The sequence below is a fragment of the Glycine soja genome, chromosome 6, assembly GCF_004193775.1.
Source record: "Glycine soja cultivar W05 chromosome 6, ASM419377v2, whole genome shotgun sequence".
In the NCBI taxonomy this organism is placed as follows: Eukaryota; Viridiplantae; Streptophyta; class Magnoliopsida; order Fabales; family Fabaceae; genus Glycine; species Glycine soja.
In genome coordinates, this window is record NC_041007.1 from 11,415,157 (window position 1) to 11,430,218 (window position 15,062).

General features: G+C 33.4%; 3 protein-coding genes across 6 annotated transcripts; 2 read left to right on the plus strand and 1 right to left on the minus strand.

The window, feature by feature from the left end:
- Positions 1–1,746: 1,746 nt before the first annotated feature.
- LOC114415648 lies at positions 1,747–4,650 on the plus strand. The gene is made up of 2 exons (XM_028380439.1): positions 1,747–1,955; positions 2,640–4,650. Exon 2 carries the CDS (start codon positions 2,717–2,719, stop codon positions 3,155–3,157), a length of 441 nt encoding a protein of 146 aa, XP_028236240.1. The 5' UTR covers positions 1,747–1,955; positions 2,640–2,716; the 3' UTR covers positions 3,158–4,650.
- Positions 4,651–6,752: 2,102 nt separating this feature from the next.
- On the plus strand, positions 6,753–8,456 carry LOC114415650 (thaumatin-like protein 1). Of its 2 annotated transcripts, XM_028380445.1 has the most exons (4): positions 6,753–7,348; positions 7,456–7,720; positions 7,850–7,916; positions 8,006–8,456. In XM_028380445.1, the coding sequence occupies exons 1-4, from the start codon at positions 6,862–6,864 to the stop codon at positions 8,006–8,008; spliced, it is 822 nt and encodes a 273-aa protein (XP_028236246.1). In that variant the 5' UTR covers positions 6,753–6,861; the 3' UTR covers positions 8,009–8,456. The 2 variants fall into 2 exon arrangements, with proteins under 2 accessions (XP_028236246.1, XP_028236245.1); XM_028380444.1 differs by having other exon boundaries at positions 7,850–8,456.
- LOC114415649 (DNA-binding protein BIN4-like) lies at positions 8,284–12,446 on the minus strand. 3 transcript variants are annotated; one of them, XM_028380443.1, is made up of 13 exons: positions 12,317–12,446; positions 12,055–12,140; positions 11,661–11,883; positions 11,361–11,422; positions 10,771–11,097; positions 10,575–10,634; positions 10,164–10,281; positions 9,609–9,655; positions 9,442–9,468; positions 9,167–9,242; positions 8,923–9,059; positions 8,773–8,826; positions 8,284–8,742 (listed from the first exon to the last, which is right to left on the minus strand). In XM_028380443.1, the coding sequence occupies exons 2-13, from the start codon at positions 12,100–12,102 to the stop codon at positions 8,725–8,727; spliced, it is 1,197 nt and encodes a 398-aa protein (XP_028236244.1). In that variant the 5' UTR covers positions 12,103–12,140; positions 12,317–12,446; the 3' UTR covers positions 8,284–8,724. The 3 variants fall into 3 exon arrangements, with proteins under 3 accessions (XP_028236244.1, XP_028236243.1, XP_028236241.1); XM_028380442.1 differs by having other exon boundaries at positions 8,284–8,826; positions 10,575–10,628; XM_028380440.1 differs by having other exon boundaries at positions 8,284–8,826.
- Positions 12,447–15,062: the final 2,616 nt, after the last annotated feature.

Sequence of the window (15,062 nt, forward strand, 5' to 3'; positions counted from 1 at the left end):
AAAATTGGAGCCATTATAGATTTCAACTTAGTAGCTAGCATCTCTTAACTGTGATAAAGTAAAAAAATATCAAATCAAATGTTATGGGTTGTACTTCATATTCTCTGTAATGGTTACAAAGAAGTACCCACTTAACAAAATTCTTATTTATGCAGAAATTCATTTAAATAAATGTTTTGTCAACCGTGCATTTTTTAAGAAGCCTATTTAGTCATTTTGTAAGTTATACAAGAAACAAGCATGGAACAAAGAAAAGCAAACAAGCCTCCAAAGTTATCAAGCAAAGAACTGGCACCATATGACTAGAAACAAAGACACTAAAACACTGTCCTTCCTGAGCTATAGGTGGCTTAATAGCAAAAAATGGCTTTTTTCTTCAAATGCATGATGAACTTAGATAATTCCCAATAAGCTTTATCCTTAACACCTTAACTTTCAACTTCAAGGCTGAGAAAGTTGGGATTATCAATGTCTGAACAATTAGCCACTACATCTTGCTCATCTAAGCATGCAATGTGGATTTAGGAGATAGTCCTCAGTAGTCTACAGTGAAGACCAAACTCCTTCATCCTTGTTGACTGATTTGGTTCAATTGGAAATGGAAAGGACATCTTTCAAACTTTCAGTTAGAAACCAACACCCCTTTCTTGCTCACAGGACTAACGCTTGTAATAATGAAAATCCAAGTAACTTGAGAAACTGACAAGGTCCACGATTAGTACATAAAGACTCTTATGAGAATAATTCCCACCATGATAAATTAAAACCAAGCAATTCCTACAATCCACAAGCTTCTGCAAAGTTAAATTAAAACGCGTGATGCCAACTGAGGATTATGAAATATGAACTATGATAAATTTCTTTTGAACTAATAAAACTGATCTAAAGAAGGTTTACCCCCCCTCTTTTTAAGATTTGGATTCATCAGCACTAGGCCTAAAGGCAGCAACTTTGGCTGTGTAAATTGTAATTACTGCTACAAAAACTTGATTGTTTTAAACCCAAATTTAACTCATTTCGCTCTCATCTTTCTGTTAGGAGTCAGGGTGATTATTCATTCATTTACACATGAAATTTGATTATAACAGAGACGCGTCCCCTTCAATCATCAGCAGCTAGGATCTAAGAAAAATCAAAGCAGAAAACGAAAGCTGTTCGAAGTGATGCTCTGATCTGATGGAAACGCCGCAGACCCTAGAGAAGGTTGGGTAGAATTCGGGTCATGGGCTTGGCCCATCAAAGAAGCCCGAAAGACCGATGTGGAGGCATGAGCCGAGGAAGACGGTGGTGATTACACGTGTCAAGTGTCAACACGAGGATAAGGTCTCGGCGTCGCACTCCTCTTAATCTCTTTGATTTAGTAAATTGAAACGTTAAAAGTGTGAAAGATAAGCCACTGATCACTGATGAGTGATGAGAGAGAGAAGAGAACCGTTGGCGTTGGGTGAATCGTGCTCGTGCATGTGACAAACAAGCCATTAAAATAATTTAAATTAAATTAAGAAACTTGTTTCTCTCGTTCATACGGTGTTTTTTTTAAAAAAAAATTAAAAAAGAAAAAAAAAGGTGATGGGTTAAGCAAGAGCGTTGGATCCGGTAGCTTTATCCAAAATGTAGGTAAAGTGGGGGCGAAATTACATTTGGGGTGCATTTGGTTTGCATTTTGGTTTGCGTATGTTTTGTCCTATCTGGGTGCGTCAACCCCACAAGTGTAAAGTCACCAGCTTCACCATTCAGCGCCATATTTCTATAAATACCCTTTTCCTTTCGCTTCTCTCCTTGTTTAATTTTAGCTTTTTAGGTTCTTCTTCTTCTTCGGTGAGAGTTAGAGAGAGAGAGAGAGAGAGAGAAGGCTCTTTTTTTCTTTTTTGTTGGTTTCTCTTGTTTTTTTTTTGTAGGTACTGAGGAAGAAAGACCAAAACTTTATCCGCTTGCTTCACTTAGCTCAAGAGCGTGTAAGTTAATCTCCCTTTGTTTTCTTTTGTTGGGTCTGTTATGATTCTTTCTTAATTCTCCTTTATCATCATCACCATTATTATTATTATTATTATTATTATTATTATTATTATTATTATTATTATTATTAAGGTGTAATGTTAATTATTTTTTATGGTATGGTTTTCTGGAACGGAAAATATCACTCAGAATTTTGGCGTATGATTCTTGTTGACAGAGCGCGTGTGTTAATTGTTGTGTTGTCTGTTGTTGGGAAAATCCCACTTGGCCTTTTGTTTAGATCTGTCGCATGTGAGTGTTTGTTTCTGCCTAGAATAAACGCCGTTTGTGTTGTGACGGTTTGTCAAAGGTAGATGGAGCAGTTGAATATAATTTTTGTTCACGAATTAGATTCCAGATTTGCTTTTTGTGATATCTTATTTGATTTTATGACAATGGTTGATCAACGGCTGTTGACTCTTGTGGCTTGTGTTGGGTCTTTCCGTTTAACAAATATCCGTGGCGTTTTGTGAATGTGAATAAGATATTGTTGAGAAGAGAACCTTTTCAGAAGAAAACCAAGATAAGGGTGGTTGGTTTTGGTTATAGAGTGTGTCAGATCTTAAATGTAGTATCTTTATAGCTAGCAGATGAATTTTTGTTGAGTTTGACTGAAATCTGTGTTGTTGTGGTGGGGAATGCAGACAATTCAGGCAAAGGCCTTGAAGTCGGAGTGTGTGTTAAGGATTTCTTAGGAGTTGCTTCTGTCTTGACTGAAGAAATGGAGGTATATGGCAAATCTATGGTTGCAGGTCCTGCAAATGTTATTTTTCTGTCAAGTATTTTGGGCCAAGAAGGTCCAGTTCCCGGTCACAAATGCGACTGGAAATGTCAAAATGAACATGTTTGTGGAAACATGTATCGCTGCAAGCTAACTGGGCTGACTCACATCTGTGATAAAAACTGTAACCAGAGAATTCTGTATGACAACCATAGCTCCCTTTGTCGAGCTAGTGGTCAAATTTTCCCCCTTTCACCTGCAGAGGAACAGGCAGTGAGAGGCGTACGAAGGAAGCTTGATGCGGAGAATTCGCCTTCCGAAAGCTGTGGTTTTAAGCGTAGACGGGGGGATGCCCAAATCCATCCTTCTCCTTTTGAGAGATCTTTCTCTGCTGTCAGCCCTATCTGCAGCCAAGTTGGAGATGGCATGGATATGAGCTAGATATATATTATTTAACTGGAAAAACTCTATCATTTCACTTGTGCTTTTTTTCTCCCTTTTTCTATCAGATGAGTATGAATAACAGAACCTGAACAATTATGGTTTCGTATTGATGGACATGTATGTTCATCTATTGTAGGAACTCCTTATATTTCTAGTATGAATGTAATGTAGTGCTTAATGTAGCTTGACTGTTGAATGGGGATTTGAGCAGGCTTTATTTAGTATTCAGATAGTTATGAAATCAAAATTGACTTCAGTTTATTGCTAACCTTGGTGAGAAGCAGACTGTTGTAGCTGGATTTTGAATGCTGCACTATGAATCAATGATGTACTTAACTGTTAACATTTTCTAGCCAACCTGTCAGGTTTCTAGTGTTTTTGTACGGCGCTATTCGAGTATTAGTGTACTCATTACTAAGACTAGTGCTGTTAAGTTGTATTATTTTACTCCTTTATTTCCCTCAATTCCACGAGAACAGCTCATGATTATCGATCTTATCTCTTAGGCTTTCAGGGTTATGTTGATTGCCTTGACTTCTGTAAGCTCAGGTTCTCTCCAGTTCCTCACATGGACAAAATTGTGCATGTGAAAACTAATTTTTAATTTTGCTGCCTAATTTTTTCTTGATCTTTTGCAGGCTCAACAAATATGATAGTTCACATTTTCATTAATTTATCTTTTGATTATCTTATTCATTCCATGAGTTAACTGATGTCTGGCTGTCTGAGTTTAATGTGACTTGTGCAGGTTTTGAAGCATGTGCTAGCAAGGAGCATTCAAAACATTTGTGTTGCAATACTGAATAACATTTTAACATGGATTTGCTCTAATACTAGAAGATGAAATATTGATACTTCTCGTTTTCTTGTAGGTATAAGCTTAGCTGTTCATGCTCAAATATACCACTTCTGAATTTTAGGCAACAATTTATGTGGCTGTAAGAACATCGAGTTATGATGAGACTTAGCAGCTGGTACCTGGTATGGAGTAGATGTAACAGTTGAGGAAAGGACAGTTATGATGCTCTCAACAAGTTTTGGTGGATGATCAAGACACACTAGGAAAAGTTGAAAAAGTTTGCATACCCAATTTCGATATAGTTTGAATTTTGAAGTATAAGACCAAATGAATTTGTCTTCCACTGTAAGAGCCTGTGGACAGTGGCAATGATTGAACAAATAAAAGTGACCTGTCCTGGGATATTGACTGGTGACGATTATCAGCATTGTCTATGACTCCAGCCTGCATACATTTCCCTCTTTATTGGAGGATTGAAAGTGATTTTCCCTTGAAAGTAAACTCTCCTAAGCCTTGATAATGTTTTTTTGCCAGTTTTTTGCTTTTGTATTCAAGGCAGATGTAAGTTTGTATCAATGCCGGAGGTTTGTAACTTGTAAGAATATCTCTTGTTTCTATTCTTTTGACATTTTGTATCACACCTTCATTAATGAAATTTGGAATAGTCAAGTTTTATACAAGCTATTCAAAGTAATTCATGTCTGTTTTAAAAGTCTCCCCTTTAAGCACTATTACATGGTAGTTTTTAAATAAATCTACACAAGCCGCCTATCCTGGGAGGAAAGCCTAGTGGGAAATAAAGAAAAATCTAGGGGATGGTGTTGAATTTTTTTGGTCCCCTTAGTTAACTCTCGTTTTAAATAAGTGAGAGATTAAAACCATTAATTAGAAAAACCTAGAGGATGGTGTTGAAGGAAAGCCTAGTGGAAAATAAAGAAAAATCTAGGAGATGGTGTTGAATTTTTTTGGTCCCCTTAGTGAACTCGTTTTAAATAAGTGAGTGATTAAAACCATTAATTAGAAAATCAATAAAAAAATTTATGATAAAGTAAACGTGTATACTATAACAAACTCCTTACCAAAAAAAAAAAAAATACCATAGCAAACTATGAATTTGTTATTTTGATATATTCATCAATAAGTTGTCTTCACATTTCTCTCTGAAGTGTACTTTTCACTACATAACATCAAATTTCTGAGGAAAGGTTTCACCGATTGGTAGTTACAAATTATGGTTCGAAGCTGATTTATCCTCTGCTGTGGATTTCGTGGTAACTAACTTGCTATCCAAGTTAGCGTCATTGTCCTCCAATTGTTTTGCCGAATTCGTGAATTGTTGGAAGAAGCCTTGGCAGTGGCAGATGAAGAACTCATGTTTATCGTGAAAGCAATGTGGTACCTGATTGGTTAGTAAATCATTTCCATTTCGGCATTCCCTTTCTTGGAGATGCACTTTAAATGGAAAATTATAAAGAATAATCAACCATTCACTAAAAAAATAACTATTGAATATATGCACTATATAATGAATAATTAAATTATTAAATTTTTCATTATTCTTTTTCTAATCTACAGCTACTACGTATACTTTATTCTTAGTGCACTAGAAGAGTCATAATACTCAAAGAAAACTCTACTTTCTGTACCAGAAAAGAATAATGGAAAGAGCCTAAGAGGAGGGGCCCTCTAACTTATTAATGTGGAATTAACTTTTGTATAATTTAAATAACAAAAACTAACTTACAAATTCTTTTGATAAAAATGGTACTCAGGGCGTGGAGTATGTGTGTAATCAATTTATTTCAAGAATAGTTCTTGATAAAGGTTTTAACTTAATAATTTTATACATATTGAATTTTATTAATTTCATTAGAGTGTGTGCAAATAAGTTATTCCTTTTATAGTTCTTGGCAAAAGTTTTACTTCAATAATTCTATACATGTTGAATTTTATTAATTTCATTAGAGTGTGTGTAAATAAGTTATTCCTTTAATAGTTCTTGGCAAAAGTTTTACTAAAAAAATTCGATACATATTGAATTTTATTAATTTAATTGTTAAATATTTGATATTCCCTCAAGACCATGCACAATAAAATTTACATAAATTGGACATTTGTAATTATCTAACATTATATTTGAGTATTTACTTATATACTTAAAAATATATTATTATACATTAAATTAGTTTTATTAATTGGTATCTTCTAGTTCTAGTCTGCGACATGGATAATAACTAGGAATAGGATACTTGAGGGAGGTTGCGGTCAATTTTACCGTTGAAAGAATGAAAGTCATGTTTGCTTGTGGTTTTTTGTATATATGAAAGTTATGCTTTTTGCTTCCATGAAAGTTCACATATGACATGCCAATTATCAGAATCAGATGCTCCAGGATCGGTCTAGAGGAGTGTGTAACTCAAGGGAACCACTAAATGTTTCCCTCTAACGCCTAGACTAGTTCTATATCTAGGAGGAATCCTTGGTCCCTTTTTTTATGATAAACCCATGCCACTTCTTATACGGTAGAATCTGAGATTTTCTAATACGATTCTTTGAAGAAATTAATGATTTCTCCGGACAGGAGCCTGGAGGTCACAAAGAACTCCAGATTTGTACAACTTCCCATGCCATAGCAAAAGCAAAGAATTGCTTCTAAATGAGGCCATCCACAATAAAAGAAATACTAAACCCATAAAGCTGGTCTTGCGGCTGAGGATTTCATGAAACTAACGTAACTGTTTGTCTGTTGTAATGCATAACTCATTTAGCACACAACTCCCTCCTTCAGAATAGTATAAATTACAAATCTTAGGGGCATTGTCCCTTCCCTTGGCCATCAAATTCAATCCCTCTATAGTTTCTAAGGCTCAACCTACATTACCAGCTATAATAATCCTTGAAAATGCCAACAACAACATCCTGGAAGCTCACCAGTTTGCTCATTTTCTTTACATTCTTCTCTTGTTCTTTCTCATACACATTCACCATAATCAACAACTGCCCACATACTATATGGCCAGGTACACTTTCTGGTTCAGGGAGTCCTCCACTTGCAACAACCGGATTCCGGTTAGACACAGGTCAAAGCATCAAACTTACGACTGTTCCAGGTTGGTCAGGGCGGATATGGGCAAGGACTGGTTGCACATTTGATGCAACAGGAGTTGGCAAATGCCAAACAGGTGACTGTGGGGGAAGACTGGAATGTCAGGGAAATGGTGCCGCTCCTCCTACCTCACTGTTTGAGATAACACTTGGTGCAGGCAATGGGCAAGACTTCTATGATGTTAGCATGGTAGATGGCTACAATTTGCCATTACTCGCTCTACCACGAGGTGTATATGGTGATGCCTGTAATTCCACAGGTTGTATTACTGATATTAATAGAGGTAAGAATTTATTTAAAGTACAACTATATCATAAGTAATTAGGTATTTAAATGACAGAAGAATCACAAGGGTACCTGATATACAATTTAAAAAATGCAATGGTATAGGTTGTCCAAAAGAACTTCAATTACTTGGAGGCGATCAAAACCAACGGGTAGTCGGGTGTAGGAGTGCTTGTGAGGCATTCAAGACAGACAAGTATTGCTGCAGTGGAGCATTCGCTAATCCAAATACATGCCAGCCTTCCTATTATTCAACCATTTTCAAGAAGGCTTGTCCAAGAGCTTATAGCTATGCCTTTGATGATGGCACCAGCACTTTCACTTGCAAAGCAAACGAATATGATATTGTTTTCTGTCCCAACAGCAATGGGTATACACTATACATCATCTCACTCAAATTTGATTAATTTCTTTTCCCTCTCAATTTACTGCCAATTTTCCATACTTTCAAGAAAATAAAAACAAAGGACCATAACTAACATTTTACATTACAACACAGGATGAGAAGACCAAATCTTGCAGCTCCTCCTCCACCAATTAGGCAGCCCTTTTGGAAGCATCAGCAGGTCACTTCCTCATCAAATATTTTATTACCCTTTCCAGCGCCAATCTTTCTCTTGGTTCTCACTCTTTCTCATTTGTAAGATATGACCAGTAATATAAAATAACATCTGAAGAGACTCACAAGGGCTTTTAAAAGGAGGGGAGAAGAAAAAAATAAGGCACAATCAATGAGATGGAAACCATGAACAGCAAAAATATTACACTTGAAGAACCCTTTGCAAACAAATGATTCAGAAAGTAGTCTTCTAAAGCTCCAATAAGTTCGGAGCTTATTAAGAACTAATTGATATCATCTAAATACCACCGGTCATAATTCCTGTCTATTCACTATTCTCTCAAGATAACTTGTAAATCTAGCAAAATAAATGTTAAGAAGGAAACAACTAGTCCTTTGCAATGTAAACAGGAATATAAGAATCCTCAAATTCATTCTCTCACATATTCCATAGTACATGTTCTGCAGAAATTTAATGAACAAAGTGACCCTTCTAGATGATAGTAGCCAGGTAATGCAGATCAATTAAAAGAAAAAAAATAAAAAATAATATTCACTGGAAAAGAAACTACAGTGAGTAATACTGAAACAGGCCTGAAAATGATAAACATAGTAAGGAATTTGTGAGAACTCATTCGTCAGATCACAAGCTTTCAATTCTTCTGTGTGTGGTTTGAGAAGAATTCTAACAGCAGCTATTCTACTATCACCATCTTTGTCATGGGCAAAGTAATTCAGCGTCTCTACTTTTAAACCAAGGATTGAGTTATATTGGTTCATGGCATATACAAGAAATTACCGAGAGCTTCTTTGACTCATTTCTTGGTCTTTGCCTTTTTGGAACCTGGAGTTTTTTTCTTTGCTATCTTCGCTTGTGGTTTTCCTCCTGTACTTCTACCTCTTTTCTTTCCAGCACCCTGCATCCATATTTTCAGCAATTAAGTATGCATGCACCAGCATTTTCATTCACTAAGGAGAATTCTAAAACCAAGAATGACTATCAGGAAACTTACTGATGTTTTGTCAGTCTTCCCTTTGGATTTACCATTAGCTTGTTCCTCAACATTCTCATTTTGATCAGTTTGGTTGGTTGATTTCTGCATCTTGCCAGTCTCCTCATCCGAATCAAAGAAGAAACCATCCAGTGTCCCTTCTCATATGAAATGAATAGATGTGAGGAAAGGAATTTATGCAGGATATAAAGGCAACATTATCATACATAAAAGCACCAATTAATTGTTGGTAGATGCAAATAACCTTCAACCATAGTTTCAGCTTCATACAGATTAGACTGTGGCTTCAGCTGTATGAAATCATTCATTATGGCCTCAACCTGACTAATAAATTACAAGTTAAACACAATGACAGCATATATTATTCCAAAAATCCATGGCAAGGTTGATTAAATTACTTACGGGTAAGAACAATAAATATAAATTAAAAAAAATCTAAGCCAAAGTTTACTAACTTAATAAAGTAGTGATTATAGAGAATAAGGTAGAAAATAAGTAGATACTAGATAGCCAACAAACCTTTGCCTCTGACTGCCCAAAGCTAACCTGAAAAAAATAACAAGCTCATGTGAAAGCAATATTTTAAAGATATGATATCTTGATATATAAAAAAAGTAACTAGCTACATGTCCCAATCAAAACTTTCAAGGTGACGTTAATTGTTAAATACAGATCATGTCACATACAACGCAAAACGTCCGGCAAGGAACTATAGATGTTTTGTATATTGTTCCTGAAAAAATGAGCAAAATTTGAACCATCAGATACGGCTTGTCACTTGTCACTATCAAGTAAAAGTACTGTATCAATAACTCAAGAAAATGGAAATTATGTTTTTAGACAAATTATTAACTTCTAAGTCCTTAATTATTTTGCCCATAGTTTTTCTCGGTCTCCCTCTTCCTCTAGTGATTGGATTATCCTCAATCTCTTCTAGTGTCCCTACTGGGACTTCAATAGGTCTTTCCGATAGATGCCAAAACCACCTAAGATATCTCTATCTATATATAAAAGGCATTATGATTATCAGTTTAAGATTTACAATTTTTATAACATGGAGCAAGGTCAACATGAAAAAACCAGAATAGCAGTCTAGCAGTAAAATAGCTTAGCTGTATTATGCATCTGTATATATGCATTCTACAGTGTTATGATCAAGATATATTTGCTTGTCTATAAAAATTATAAAGAACAAAGGATTTACAATTTGTGTATTAATCAGAAAACATAAATTAAAATACCTTTCAGGTCTAAACACATTTCTTGATCCCCAGATGGTGAATCTGAAATTATAATCCGTCCAACAGCACCCATATCACCACTCAGATCTATGGAGTCACCTTGACACTCAATGAGTGCCTGCAAAAACAGAAAAGCTCTCTGTCAAACCCATTTCCCTTCTCATGAATAAGGATTAAAGAAGAGGAAAATTAGAATCAACGCTAAAGAGAAAACACATGATTCTTATAAGAAATCTACAATGTATCACACCATTGTCAACTCAAAACAAAACTAGTAACTTATTTTTCAAAAGTGAAACCTCAGATACTCATTTGGTCATCCCAATAACAGCAATAAAACATGGCCCTTACAAGTTTGCTAGACAGAACATACAGCAAAGAGAATTCCATAACATACAGTTGTCACCTAACCTTTGTACGTTGAACTTTCTCAGAAAGCATCAAAGGCAATCTTGCGGAGGAAACCTGCAACTTACAAATAACAAGCATAAGTCAGGATGCCAGACTAGAAAGAAAACCAATGCGACCTTCAATTACTACTTATTTGAAGTCATGGGTATGCTGTGAAACATTTTTAGGCAATCATTATAACTTTAACCATTCTTACATTTGGTTCAGCAGGCTTTTCACAAGTTTCTTCCTCTTCAACTTTCAAATCACCACTACCTTTTCCCTTTGCACTGGCCTTTATTTCCTTCCCTTTAACTGGTGTATGACCTTCTACATGTATTTGTTTTTGTGAAGACTTCTCTTTTGAACCCTTTTTGGATGGAAACTTTCCATCATTACCAAAAACAAGTCCATCCCCACACTCTCCTTCATCTGATATTTCATGCTGAGAGGTTTCCACCTGATCAATATGATCTCTTTTTGGGCTATGATCGTGGAATGACTCAGAATCTGATGATAGTGTCCAGATTGAATGAATAGATTCCTATGCAAAAGCATTTGATATTAACATTAATCACAAAATAAGTAGCAGACCAGAGACCGCTTTTATGATAGAAGACACTCAACGCATTAAGAAAAACAATTAAACTGGCTGAGAACTCTTGATGCATCAGAAGCCTCTATGTAGATTTTCAAGGACCAAGTCACAAGTCAATATATATAAAATATGGTAAAACACAGAAATATGTTCATTTCTTCTTCTAAGTCTATGAGCACACCCAAAATAGAAGAAGACAAGATTCTTACTTTATGGTCTATATGCTTGTCAATGTTTGATTCATTCACTGCCTCCTTTTCCTCTTTGTTTCCTGTATCACCATAACTAATAATAAATGACTGAATGACAGCTCAATAAAAAAAATAGAAATGACTTTCACATCCTAGCACTCATGCTAATGTTTTTCTAAAAATCTTGACTGCATGTAAATTGATTTTTATACTTATTATACATGTAAATATTGTGTTACTCATTGCCTTGACCATAAAACCTATTCCATGTAATCATCCTGAGAGAATTCTAAAGCACAAATCAAATCGCAAGTTTACCTTTGGCCTTTTTCTTGTCTAATTTCTTTCTTTTGGATGGTGTTTGTTCTTCTACTTTAGGACTCGCAGCTTCTGGTGTCTTTCTCGTGCTCTTGGTAACCTTCAGAAATCTGGATGACTTTGGAGAAAACCCTTCATCATCAGTTTTATCCTCATTCCAAGATCCACCACCACGTGAAGACCCAGAATCAGAGGACAGTGTCAACAGCGAATGAGATGGCGCCTAGTCAACAACAATACAATTATTTTTGTTTAACAGACAAAGATGTAAGAAGCTTAAACGAACTGAGGTTAAAATTCAAGGTTGCAATTGAACACGGAAAACGAGGAACCATAAAATCATATCGTAAAAAGGGGAAGCTGGTAAGAGAATTGAATTGGCATAAAGTGATACCTGAAAAGAACGCAACCAATCTGGGGAGCTCTCCCTTGAACTGCTCATTGTCAGGGATAAATGCTAAACGAAAACCGCTTTGGTCCCTGAAAGAAAAACGGTTTCTAATTATCCATTTTCAGTGGAACAAATGATCGAGCATGTTGTGGGCACAATCTTAATCACATCGTGAACAAAACCCTCGAATCTCGAGAAAAGGGAATCAGCTAAGCAAGATTATATGTGAAATGTGGAATGGAATGCTATGGTAATTGCTACATACCTTCACTCCTGCTGCTACCAACCGAGAGCGGGAACTTTCTTTCTGACGCAACCGGAGTCCTGATTTGTTTTGCTTTCCTAAACTCCCAATCACACGTCGTTTCACTAAAACAATTGCTGACTTAATTGTAAATTTTATCACCCAAAAGTTTTATTGTTACTGTGATTCAACTTTTACAATTTCACAGATTTTATGTTTTTAGTTTTTTCACAAATTTTATCATTTAATTTTTAATATTTTATAATTTTTTACCGTTCATTTATTTTGTATTTTACCATTGGTAGCGAAATGATATAAAAAATCACTCTTATAATTTTTTTTACATTAATGATAGTTATAATCAACATCAAAAAGCGATTTTTTTATATAGATTGTGACTATATTTGATGAAAAAAAATTACGTTAATTATAATCACAGTTGATATCAAAAATCAAAACCATTCATCATATTTCTTGATGGTGATAAAATACACAATAATTAATAACTTAAGTGATAAATTTTAGAAATAAAACTTAAGTGATAAAATTTACAAAATAATAAAATTGAGTGGTAAAATTAAAAATTAAACCTACTAAATTATACGGTTTCTTTTTTTTTCTCACTTCCAAAATTAATTTAAAATATTCTTATTTAATATGAAATATAAATGCTTTTTCTGTTGAAGTATTTTTTTAAAATAAGTTGTAGACATCTACTTATTTTCAATAGGAGTATATACGGAAAAAATTAATGAAAATTAAAATTTATAAAATTCAATAATTTTGAAATAAAATGTTTACATTTACGAATAAATATAGTTAACTTGGTCTTGAAGTCCTGAAGCAAAAAGTATAAAATATTGACATTATACTTAATAACATTTTGTTCACAAGGGGGAACATTTAAAAATAATAACCATCACTACAGCGTCATGAAGAAAAACAATATAAAATTAAAATGACGAGTTGACATTTATTTAAGAAAATTTATAATAACTCTCGCATGAGTTAAATACTTATTTGGCATATAAGCTTCTTTTTCTTAAAAAAAAAAAAGATTTGGCGTATAAATTTATTTAAGTAGTTGTTAACTTATTTTCATGAGTTATCTCAAGTAACTTATAAAAATAAAATAGTTTGTGAGCTATTACTTTTTTTTTATTCTTATTAATTTACTTGAGATTTTTTTATCTTTATTAGTTAAACAATTAATTATACATTTTAATATCATTTTATATTTATGAGTTAATCTTATTAAATAATTTTAATTTAAGTGAACTTAGAAGCTAATTTTACCAGTCAAAAATGCCTATATTTGGTTTTACATTATTAATCTTTCTCTTGTTTAGTATTTTTTTAATTTATTGATTGAACATTCTACATTTGACGTCTCTACTCTTGCGTTAACATTTTTTTAAGAATGAGATCAATTCAGTTTAAGTCTATGAATTTCATTAGTCTATCTTCACATGCACTAAAACAATTGATAACTGATAAACAACGATTGACGACTAAAACCACCAGTATTGATTTTCTCCAACTCTAAAAATACCACTATAAGTTCAAACACTTCTCCTTCTAATTGATAATTAATTAATTAATATTTTTTCTCCAGTATTCTATTTTTTGAGTACTCATGTGTCCATATTTTCCATACCAAAACATGAAGCTCGATCAGTTCCCTTATACAAGCAAAACGTGAAAAAGATCAAAATGATTCAGATATTTCTCTGAATGGACTCTTTGAGAAAATTATCGAAGAAAAAAAACTTTCATTTTTTTAGCAAGAATAACAGTTTCACATGAGATGGGTCACAGGACCAATTGTCAAAACTTTGAATTGGTCAAAGTCAAAGAATTCCAACAAATGAATAGTCAATGAAATAGGATTGATGCTTAAAATCTAGTATTACTCAATTGGAATCAGAGATAAGTTGACTAAGTTAAAAGAAGATGAATAATTGAATAAACTATTTTGTCAAATGGAGACATTTCTACAGGGAAAAAAATGAATTATCAAATTTTAAACAAATTAATAGTCAATGTTCCAATAAAAAAGAAATGAAAATATTTATAATAATTAACCCACATTATTCAACAGTTGAGTTAGATTCTCCTAATAAAAAATAGCTTAATTGGACCACACATATAATAACCTAAATCATTTAAAAAATATATAACAAACTAAATCAAATAAAATAGTTGGAGTTTTTTTAAAAAAAAATTAAAAGATAAAAGAGTTGGAGTTAATTGTGCTTAATAATGGATTGAATGATTTAAATTTTTAAAAATTAAGTTAGTCTCCATGGTTAATGCAGTGGTAGGATAGATGCACAAGGACTAAAGTTCAATCTCTTTGCCTCGACTGTATACAAAATAAAATAATTAAGTAATTTTACAATATATTGATTATGTATAAAAATAATTTTTTATTTTGTTAATACAAAATTTGAGAACTAAACCAATATAGTAATACAATTTATCTGTACTATTTTTTATTAAAAAATCATAAGAATAAAAATATTTTAGAAATAAAATTAAGTTACTCTAATATAATCACATGATATGACAATCATTGGCAATTTGTAAGAATTCAATTTAATAAGCAAACAATCTGGTCGGTACCTTCATTTTTATTCACGTGCATCTATCTTATTTTGTAATTTAATTATGATATTTATCTTATACCATGCATATGTACCAATGGTATTATTAAAAAAATAGTTATTTTACTATCGAAGAAAATAATTATTTTTGTGTTTTATTT

Excerpts from the sequence above, each read along its gene's own strand:
- LOC114415648 (XM_028380439.1), top strand. The coding sequence starts at position 2,717 with ATGGAGGTATATGGCAAATCTATGGTTGCAGGTCCTGCAAATGTTATT.
- LOC114415650 (XM_028380444.1), top strand. The coding sequence starts at position 6,862 with ATGCCAACAACAACATCCTGGAAGCTCACCAGTTTGCTCATTTTCTTT. Across the intron at positions 7,349-7,455 it reads TATTACTGATATTAATAGAG|GTTGTCCAAAAGAACTTCAA; the intron begins GTAAGAATTTAT and ends GCAATGGTATAG. Across the intron at positions 7,721-7,849 it reads TTCTGTCCCAACAGCAATGG|GATGAGAAGACCAAATCTTG; the intron begins GTATACACTATA and ends ATTACAACACAG.
- LOC114415649 (XM_028380440.1), bottom strand. The coding sequence starts at position 12,102 with ATGAGCAGTTCAAGGGAGAGCTCCCCAGATTGGTTGCGTTCTTTTCAG. Across the intron at positions 10,635-10,770 it reads AAAAGCCTGCTGAACCAAAT|TTGCAGGTTTCCTCCGCAAG; the intron begins GTAAGAATGGTT and ends GTTATTTGTAAG. Across the intron at positions 9,243-9,441 it reads TTGGGCAGTCAGAGGCAAAG|GTTGAGGCCATAATGAATGA; the intron begins GTTTGTTGGCTA and ends TTTATTAGTCAG.